The sequence below is a fragment of the Colossoma macropomum genome, unplaced genomic scaffold (assembly GCF_904425465.1).
Source record: "Colossoma macropomum unplaced genomic scaffold, Colossoma_macropomum, whole genome shotgun sequence".
Lineage (NCBI taxonomy): Eukaryota > Metazoa > Chordata > Actinopteri > Characiformes > Serrasalmidae > Colossoma > Colossoma macropomum.
Genome location: NW_023494784.1, coordinates 40,029,323 through 40,039,733, shown reverse-complemented (window position 1 = coordinate 40,039,733; position 10,411 = coordinate 40,029,323). Strand labels below are relative to the sequence as shown.

The following is a 10,411-nucleotide window of genomic DNA, read 5'->3' as shown; positions in this document are numbered from 1 at the left end:
TTATGATAGTTTTGAGCTATGATTTTGGCATCTTATTTGGAATGGTAAATAAACAATAATGCCATTTTGGAACTTAAATAAAATGACTACATTTGCATGGAAGCCATTGTGACCCCTGATTCACCTCACCAGTATTGTAATGATATTTGAGTCGGTAAGTTTCTCTACAATGAACCATTTCACAACAAAACCACTCGTAATAACAATTTTATTACATAGGCATTTTTGAAAAATTAGTGCAATTCCTTGTCTAGTGCAGTCTTAGAGTATCTTGTAGCATTAAAGGTAATGAACGACTGGAAATCATGTTTAGTCTACATTTTCTCTCAATTCTAGGTAGGAAACAAACCCCAATGACAAAATAGTTGAGTTGTATATTTTTAGTAACTACTAAGCTCAACTTTAAAAGTAAGTTTGTGTTTTTGATTTATTAATGAGCTAACCTAAACATAGTGATCACCATTTAAACTATTCTATGTTTAAACTCTCAGCTGAATGTAAAGTTGGTGCAACTGGTCACTGAAGCGCAGCATTCCAAAGCCTTCGGTTAGCTTAAACTTGCTAAAGCTGCTAAACCTGCTCCACTTTCACACCAAGCCTTCTAGAATATGTAAACAGAAACAAGACGAAGTACGTTTGTTAAGAACTGCAGACATCAAGGCTGGATCTGGAGGAAATCTGGTAACCTGATAATGTGGTTATTTGGAGCTTCCAAGTTCATACCTGTAGATGTTTAACCTGAAAAGTCACTGAACATGTAACAGGAATAATACAGACCATCTCAACATCCTCAACAACACTTATTCTGTAACTGGAGCTTAAGGCTCTTAGGGATCTTAAGGTTAAGATTAGAATTAGGTGTTGGTTTGAGCTTGAGGTTTGGGTTAGGATTAGAGCCAAGGTGAGGTTTAAGATTAGGTTTTGGTTAATATTAGGGTTAAGTAATATAATAACATCATCTCTTTTTTGTCTTAAATTACATAGATTCAAACATGGGATCATCACAGTCCACACCTGGTAAGTTTAAGTTTTAAGCAATTTAATGTCTAATTTAGCTTCTAGTTTACAGTACAATTTGACATACTTGACAATATCGAGAAGCATAATTAGCAACACTTTACTTGAACGTTGCTACATAACATTAATATAACTGTGACATAAACATGTCACACATTTTGTTCATTGTTATGTTACCATTACCAGTAATAATCATTACAAATGTCATAATGTGTATAATTTAACCTCTAAACAGTGATGACATGATTCTTCTTGTTCATGCAATAACTCTGTACCCCACACAGGGACAATCACATGTAATTAATCCTAATTCTGCATTTCTAAAAGTTCACATAGTTCACATCTAGGGTTAGGGTGTCCCAATTTTTGTTGAGATAGAGGGGTAGGGCGAAGTGTTAGGGCTACATGGCCCTCCAAACGGAGGTTTTTTAGAGTCACACTCCAAACAGAGTGAAAAAAAGAAAAACTGGCAAGATGGCTGCGCGAGTGACCAAAGAAACCCACAAATGTGAGAATTTTGTATTATCTTAGTTTCAATGTATTATGGTTGTTTTCTTCATAACAAGCATAAAAATTGCTAATAGCATGCTAATGTTTTGGTAGCTAGCTAACTTCCTGTTCCACCTTAAATAGTCTAGCAGTGTTGATGCCTGAAGCGCCAGAATGTAACTGCTGCACGATTTAAGGTGGAACGGGAAAATTCGAACAAGAAACTGGTGAATATCTGACTTCAGCTTCATATCAATGAAGAATTAGGGGTGGGTGATAATAAATAATTGTCTTATACCTCTTTGAAATCATATGATGCCCTAAATGTAACTAAAGCCCAGCAGTGAGGAGCTGAACTTTCCCTTCTCTGCTATCACTGAAGATGCGCTGGGTCGCCTACAGAGCAGCGCTAGTAGCTGTTAATGAAGCAATGTTTTATCTGAGGGTTGTCCCATTTCATAGAGCAAGATTTCAACCACTACCCCTTGTAACTCAGTTTAAAGGGGTTAGGGTGACACTCGAAAACAAGATGTAGGGGTAAAAACAAGAAATGGGACTGGGCCTAATCCTCCTGGCTGATGCAAACAGATTTTGATGTAAAATCTGGAATTCCATGAACTCCATAATACCATGTATTCTAACATCATTTTGATGGAAAAGATTGGATAAAACATTCCCTGATTAACAATCAGTAAACTAATTATTGGTTGACTAGAGAGCTTGGAACCCTCCTAAAAAGGTAATATAGGGGGGGCAGACTATGGTCTGTATGCACTGTACTCTCTAATGGGGGGTGAGCTTCTAAGCTTACAGAAGGGAGCTGTACCAGATGACAGTTTAAGTTATAGCTGAGGTACACCTTTGTACAAATATGGAGGGTTGTGTAAGATGGCCCTATGGAGAGTTGTGCACGAGGGCCCTGTATGGAGGAAACAGGATGGTAAGAGTCAGACCAGAGTAAGGTTTTTTTTTGTTTTTTTTTAAAAAAAGACATCATATGCATTTAGGTTTAAAGGTTACCAAAAAGGTGCAAGGTGGGGACTAAAATGGTATGGAATTGTGTAAAAAGGGGCAGGAAGATTACCTCATCACCCCAGAGGGGAATAAAAAGGGATGTTTTGAGACAATTCGCATTGAGGTTGACCGGGCCATTTGATGCTCAATAAAGTGAAGGCCTTTTCCTTCTTTCCACAAGAACTCACACAAGCGCTGAAGTCTTTTTTCATCCCTTTTTATTATTTTTCATTTTCGTTGATATTCTTTGATTCTTTTATTCTTTTTAAAGGTGTTAGATTACAGACCCATCTCTGGTTTTAGTTGCTTAAAAATAATTCTTGTATCACCTGAGCATGAAACTCAGTTTCAATGTTGTTTACTGAACTCCAGCCATTTGTATTGGTGAAAGCATTCCTCTGCCAAGCCGTCAACTAAGGTGTCTTATGGGGGTCAATTAAGGGTCTTATCGTATTGTTGCACTGGCAATTTGTGCCAGTACACGCCATTATTAAAGTTTTTCTTTTTTTAATGCTGGAACACTGAAGTGTTGACAAATTTGTTAAGTTCATTGTTATTACCAGATTTGAGTTTTTGGTCATGTTTGAGCACATTACAAGCAAAGTTCAAACGTTTATTTGGATTTTAAAAATGTATGTGAGCTATTTTGTGCATATAATAAACATATTTATAGGTCTGATTTTTTTTCATATGCAAAGTTACAGTTAGTTATTGGCTACAGGGTTATTGTTATTATTATTATTATTACATTATTTTACTGTAATTTTGTATATATAAAGGATACAAGACTGTCCCATGTGGTGCAAATGACTGTGGAGTCATGATATACAGTTGCTATTGTACTATTCTTTTCTGTTATTTTGGTACAGTAAATTGCTGTCAATGTAATGCAACTAGCAGCCAGCCATTTACTGCAATTTTACAGTGAACTTTTATGATTGTGAAGACTTGTGGAGACCATTTGTGATTTATTAAGAAATATTTGCCTCCTCTCTTTACATGAGGACAAAATTCATGTCCTCTTTGAGGCAGGCTCTACCTGTCTCCAGTTATCTGAAACTTTGTAATGGTTGCATTTACTGTTAAATGAGGTTTTTTTATGTTTTTTTTTCTAATATTCTCTTCTTTCTTGTAGAATTTGTCACTATTTTGGCTGACAAACAAGTAGAACTTGGACAAACTATTATCCTTCGCTGTGAGGCAAACACAGAAGAATTCACTGCAATGTGGCAGAAGAACAACCAGAGCTTGGCATGTGTGCAGGACAAGCACAAAATTAGACAAATTGGCACAAAGTGTATCTTGGAAATAGTAAATGCTCAGGAAGGAGATGAAGGAATCTATACATTAAACCTGAAAAATTCCGTGGGTAGTGTCTCATGCTCTGCCAAGGTCACTGTTGGTATGTACGATTTCTGCACTCCAGTGATTAGAGAATTTACAAAGGTGTTACTGTTCTTCGCTACATAGAACAGTCCCTGCTGACCCCTGCTATATCACAACAATCTGACCATGCCATAAACATGCTGCGGTACGTATCATATGTCGTCATGATTTGTCATGAAAGCTCATGTTACATGCATTGTGACATCTAACATGACAATTTTCATGGCAATGATATATTGCCTGACATAATCTGTTATGATATGGCAGGATTATGTCAAAGTTAGGTTCAAATAAAGTGTTAGTGACTTTTCTTTCAGTGTTGGGGACTATTATTTAAACTCAAGATGAATTCAGGGCTTAAAATAAATTCTTGCAACTTACAGCTGTTAATCATTGATTGTAATGTTAGAGATTGAAGTAGGATATAGAGAAAATATTAATGAACTTTTGTCATGAATAGTGGTCACCACAGAAATGAAAATGCTCATTTTGCTGTATAGAAGCCTGCCCAATGCTAAATTAAAGAGTCATTATAATTCTTCCTCTTCTTCTCTTCTTCTTCTTCTTCTTATTATTATTATTACAACCCCATTTCCGAAAAAGTTGGGACACTGTGCAAAACGTAAATAAAAGCAAAATGCCACGATGTCCAAATCATTTAAACCCTGAATTTAATTGAAAATAGTGCAAAGACAACATTTCATGTCTGGTAGTTGTGTAAAGTTGTGTAATGCTAAATAACCACTTGGTGGTTGATTGGCAACAGGTCAGTAACATGACTGTGTATAAAAAGAGCCTCCCAGAGAGGCTGAGTCTTTCAGAAGTAAAGATGAGGAGGAGTTCACCACTCTATGAAAGACTGCATAAGCATAAATATTGCAACAATTCAAGAATAATATTTCTCAACGTAAAACAGCACAGAACTTTAGCTTGTCATCATCTATGGTACACAATAACATTAAAATATTCAGAAAATCTGGAGAAATCTCGGTAGAAGACCCTGAAATGTAAATGGTAAAGTAAGAATAGAAAAACATTTCACTTTCAAAACTACAGCAGTGTCTCCTCAGTTTCCAAATGCTTACAGAGTGTTTTTAAAAGAAGAGGTGATGAAACACAGTGGTTAACATGCCCGCATCAACTTTTCTGGAATGTGTTGTTGGCATTAAATTCAAAATGGGCATATAATTTTCAAAAATCAATAAAACTTCTCAATTTCAACATTTGATATGTCGTCTTTATAGTATTTTCCTTTAAAAACATGGTTTATATGATTTGCACATCATTGCATTCTATTTTTATTTACATTCTGCACAGCGTCACAACTTTTTTGGAAATGAGGTTGTACTAGTAAAAATATTCAGAAATGTAGCCATGAAAAGTTGTTCGAAACAGTGCTTTACTTGTTTCATCATGTGTTTCTTACAGAACTCAATGAATGGAGGACAGTGCAATGGAAGTAAGTCCAAAACCATTCTTTCATGTCAATGTGATAAAAAATAAAGCAATGTCAAAACCACACAGACATTTATATATTTATACACAACCTTACGTGTTATTAGCATAGTAAAACCAGAGCAAAATGCACTTATAGCATAAAGTAGCAGTGTGTAATGCAAAAATCCTTGCTTTATAAGTGCTTTTGCTCAAATTACTGCAATGCTAATTTCAGTTACTGCCTCTATGTGATTTCCAGTCTTATTAGCACCAAGCTAACACAGTTGTATGTCCTGTTCCAAGCTGGGATCAATCTCAAATAGCTCCCTATTCCCTACATGCATGACATAATATCTCTAACATATCATCATTTGGGATTCAGCCATGTGAAAAGTCTAACTGCAGAGCCACTGCCACCGCAGTGCCACACTCTCTGACCTGGATACAGTAGCTACTGTATACCGCATTTTATTACATGCGGGCCATGGAAGGCAGTGCGTAGTATTTTTTGGAAAGCTTAAACTCAATTCAAAAGATTTATGCAAAATGTCTATAGATAATCTGGGGGGTATGGACAGGGCTCAGTTTGATATTAAAAGCTGCAGCACCCTTAGAATATACAGTACAAAAAGGCAGTTGATGTGGTCTGATTTTTCTGTACTAGCATATGTTCCTTGTGGTGCTTTGCTGTATACTGCAAATTAATAAAGAACTGTAGAAAAGTGAATAAATGAGCAGTGGTTGGTGTGAATGTGGTCTTGTCTTTCTGTACTGGTTTGTATATTCATCGTGGTCTTACTGTATACACAAAAATATACACCAGTACTATAAGAACCAAAAAATGTGATAATTAATACACAGTTTCCCTTTTAAAAATAGTTTCTGTCCTCTAATGAGAGTAGTGTAATGTAAGTTCAATCTGCCTGTACTCTTAAGACAGTTGAAAATGTGGCTGCATTTCCAAAATATCTCAAAACCTAGTGAGCTCTACATAGACAGCATTTTATGTCACAATATGCGCGCTCCCGACAAGAAGGCTGTCCCAATTCTTAGATATCTCAAATATGCTGCCTACTGAGGTGCCTCATTTCAAGAGACCGAATATCAAGAGAGCATCGGATGTTTTCTCAGCTGCTGAGGCAATCCCATGATGCAGCACGGCGCAACTTTTGTTTGAAGATGGCGGGCAGAAGCGCTTCACCAAGCAGTGACGTCATCTTCAAATGTAAGTCATTCTGATTTTCTGTTTATTTATCTTTTTCTAGTCACAAAGGTGCACAAATAGCCTATACTTTCCACGTTTGACCACAACTATTGTCTATTTCGCTGTTTCATTCAGAGCAAATACAATTAAAATCGCTATATAAACCGCCAGAGCAGATCCATGTTGGCTAACTGTGATTCTGATGGCTGAGGTAAGTAAACGCCGGTCTCGTGCAGTGGGCGGGAACAAGCGGTGACATCACTGCTGTCTATCTAGAGCGTCTCATTTATCTGCCTTATAAGGATAGATGACGGTTGGAACGCTGCCTACTTAGACAGCTGCCTATGTTGACAGCGGCTACTGAGAGAGCTCACTAGGTTTTGAGACACACCCATAGTGTAAAAGAGCAGAAAGAGCAAGCCCGAAAATGTGGTGCTGCAGCTCTGCAGTTGGGTTATATTGCTTTATTCAACTTCAGCATGGACATTTGAAGTATGTGAGGCATTCAGGCGAAAGATTCTTCACTATTTTATATTACCGTCTTACAGTTTTGGGTTCTGATTTTTAAGGGAGATTTACTGAGAGAGGCATTAAATTCCTAACATCTGCAGTCACTTTGCACTGGTGGGGGTGGCCTCTTTAGGAGGATAACTTCCATGCAAATGACAGTGAATCATATAAAATAAGTACTTCACATTCATAGCCTGTGATATTAATGAAGGATTTGTTTCGCCTGTTAGCTAGATGAAACGTTCTAGAACTAGTTAAGTAAATAAGTTAAAATTTTCAGGCCAGAACTGTTTTATGAATATTTGAACAACTGAAATGTTGTTTATCTCATGCTTCCTTATAAGAGAAAGCTTAACTTTTATTTTTTTTTTCTCCAGACAAGGTCCAATGATCAGCAAACTAAAGAGCTTTAAAATTAGTAACTACAAAGTTAGAGAGCTCCGTTACCTTCTGTATGGACCAGTTGGAGCTGGGAAATCCAGCATCATAAACACCATCAAAACTATTTTTGAAGGACGTCAATTCATCAATTGTCTGGCTGCAGCAGAGTCTTCTACGAGTCACACCATTTATGTGAGTACACGGTACACAGCTGCTAGAATGAGAACTTTAATGGACAGCAACTAATAATAATCACGGCTCCTGTTGAAATGTAGTGTAGCTAACTTTTATTAAAAATTAGTGACAATTACATCAACGGTAAGGGCTAAAATTCCTTTAAAATTGGCAGTGACAGCTGGTATAACTTTATATTTTACTTCTTTACTCAAATACTTCTTGTAAAACCAGTTTTGGTTTCTGTTAATCAGTTTTTCAGGGAGATTTACTAAGAGAGGCACTAATTTCCTAACATCTACTGTCACTTTGTACTGGTGGGATGGCCTGTTTAGTAGGACTGTTTAGTTGCACTACCATGCAAATTAACTTTGTAATTAACATATGATCCGTGTAATATAACCACATGCTTATTTCATTGAAGCCCATTTTCATTTGAACAGAAAAAAAGAAACTTTGAGTTTTCAGGTTCAAACTATGACTAATTCAGTAAAAATAATGACTCATTATCTCAAGATGTGATTTAAAAAGAAATTAAATTAACTAGAAAAGATTTGTATTACTCATTGACAAAGCACACTAGATGGCCAAAAGTGTGTGGACATCCCTCCTAATTATTTTAATCACACTCATTGCTAACACACAAGCCTAAGTGTCAGCTGGAGTGGTGTAAAGCACACTGGACTCTTCTTTGGAGTGTTTGAATCATACCTCATTATCTGATAAATCTGGGTTTGGGGGTGTCAGGAGAATGGGGAGAAGATCAAAAAGAAAAAGCATACTTTATCTGTAAACAATTGATGACATGCAATTTTTAATGCTACAGAGACCAGAAACCAACCAGCACAATGGATGAGATGTTTTAGAATAATATGAATTGCTAGTAAAAAATAGTGTTGGTGCAGTTTTAGGAGTACATAATATATAATTATTATTATTGCTATAATTATTATTATTGTTATTGTATTTTTTGCACTTTTTTACAGTATCAGAAATATTCAGTGGCGCAGGGTGAATTGTTTCCTTTTGCCTTCAATGACATCATGGGCATAGAAAAGGAGAAGTGTGAAGGGTTGCTCACTGATGACATCATCAGTGCTCTGAAAGGACACGTGATCGAGGGCTACACTGTAAGATCAAAATTTTCTCTTAGATATGTAAAAATTCTCATTCTTAGTTTTTGGCTGGTGTCACAGAAACATCTTATTCTGCTTTTCTTCACTTTAGTTCAACTCTAAATACCCACTGTCTGAAGGAAACAAATATTACCGGGATAATCCAACCCTGAATGACACGATGCACTGCCTGGTGAACATTATACCAGCAGACAAGCTTGCACTGATTAAAGATGACTTCATCGAAAGGATGAAGGCTGTCAGAGCCATAGCAAGCAAAATGGGTGAGTCAGCATATTAGAAAATTCTGGTAACACTTTACTTGAGCTCTCCTACATAACGTTGCCATAAACATGTCATGGCAGATGTCGTATGTGATAGAGATCACAAATATTGATGTGCCCTGATAACTATATCCGTAATGACAAGTATATAATTCTGCAACTCATAGAAAGAAATGTTATAATACATCATTGTACTTTACACTATGCGGCCAAAAGTATGTGGACACCCCTGTTACTTTTTGAGTTCAGGTGTCTCAGCCACATCTATTGCTAAGACCTCTAGCACTTACTTTAAATGTGGCACTGTCATATGATGCCGCCTTTGCCACAAGTCAGTTTTTCTTGTGTTTTTCTCGTCTCCCGATCATCTATGGTACAGGTATCCCTCAAGTGGTTTTCCTGACCAGAGTGGATCGTGCATGCCCAATGACAAAGGCCAATTTGCGTGATGTCTACAAAAGCAAGAAGATCAGGGATAAAGTGAGTTCATTTGCTTGTGAGAACTTGTGTGGACATCTATAAAGAGATTCTTAGTTGCTGGACTGTATTTGGAAAATGAATGACTCTGTGTATGTGTGTCTGTCTTCGTCTGTGTAACCAGATGCGTGAATGCAGTAATGCACTGGGTGTCCCAACAAACTGCATCTTCCCTGTGTGCAACTATCATGAGGAGACCGGTATGAATGAGCACATCATGCTGGATGCCTTAACACAGATTGTACACTGGGCTAATGACTACATGACCAAACGTGCCAATGCATAAATATATGTGGAATGAGGAAAATAGATACAGTCAGCATGACAATGAGTTTTGAAGGATCAGTGGTCATGAATAAAAAGTATATGGCTGTTCATAATAGCTTTGTCTTGTTGAAGGTTATGTTTATATTTGGTGTGTAATGGGAACAAAATGTACTGGGTTCCTGCATCTATCCCTCTGTAATGATGTAGTTACTTTACACTGTTGGACACGTGTATTGGTTATTTTTTGCAGGTTTATGATAATTATTCTCCTCGTAAGATTATATTTTTACATTTTTTAAATACAGAAACCAATGCAGCAGTGAAGAAACTGTAACTTTTAAGAGTTATACCTTACACCTTTTCCCGAGGCTGGAGAAACTAGCTGATCACAAATTGGCCTGAAGGAGAAACATTCAGGGAAAAGTAAAACAGTAGCACTTCCAGGGCAGGGCTGTCAAACTCATTTTAGGTAACTGGTAACTTTAAAATCAGTTTAGCAGGCCAATAACATGTCAACTAGTGCTCCTAATTGTGTGATTTTAATGTCATTTTTCTCAAAGATACATTCCAAATGCACAAATACATTAAACATATTACCTACAGAACAGACGACAATTCATGATCACAAAAAATAAATAAAAACAAAATACATGTAT

The 10,411-nt window shown here is 36.7% G+C and overlaps 1 protein-coding gene across 1 annotated transcript; it reads left to right on the top strand.

Annotated features, from left to right (window-relative positions):
• The first annotated feature begins 632 nt into the window (after nt 1-632).
• Nucleotides 633-9,774, top strand: LOC118810884 (interferon-induced protein 44-like). The gene is made up of 9 exons (XM_036575011.1): nt 633-681; nt 985-1,017; nt 3,656-3,922; nt 5,335-5,365; nt 7,435-7,630; nt 8,599-8,742; nt 8,840-9,011; nt 9,391-9,491; nt 9,613-9,774. The coding sequence occupies exons 2-9, from the start codon at nt 993-995 to the stop codon at nt 9,772-9,774; spliced, it is 1,098 nt and encodes a 365-aa protein (XP_036430904.1). The 5' UTR covers nt 633-681; nt 985-992.
• The last annotated feature ends 637 nt before the right edge of the window (nt 9,775-10,411 follow it).

Bases quoted from the DNA above. Each gene is read 5' to 3' on its own strand.
- LOC118810884 (XM_036575011.1), top strand. From the start codon at position 993: ATGGGATCATCACAGTCCACACCTG. The intron at 9,012-9,390 runs GTGAGTCAGCAT...TCTATGGTACAG, and splicing joins AGCCATAGCAAGCAAAATGG to GTATCCCTCAAGTGGTTTTC. The intron at 9,492-9,612 runs GTGAGTTCATTT...CTGTGTAACCAG, and splicing joins GCAAGAAGATCAGGGATAAA to ATGCGTGAATGCAGTAATGC.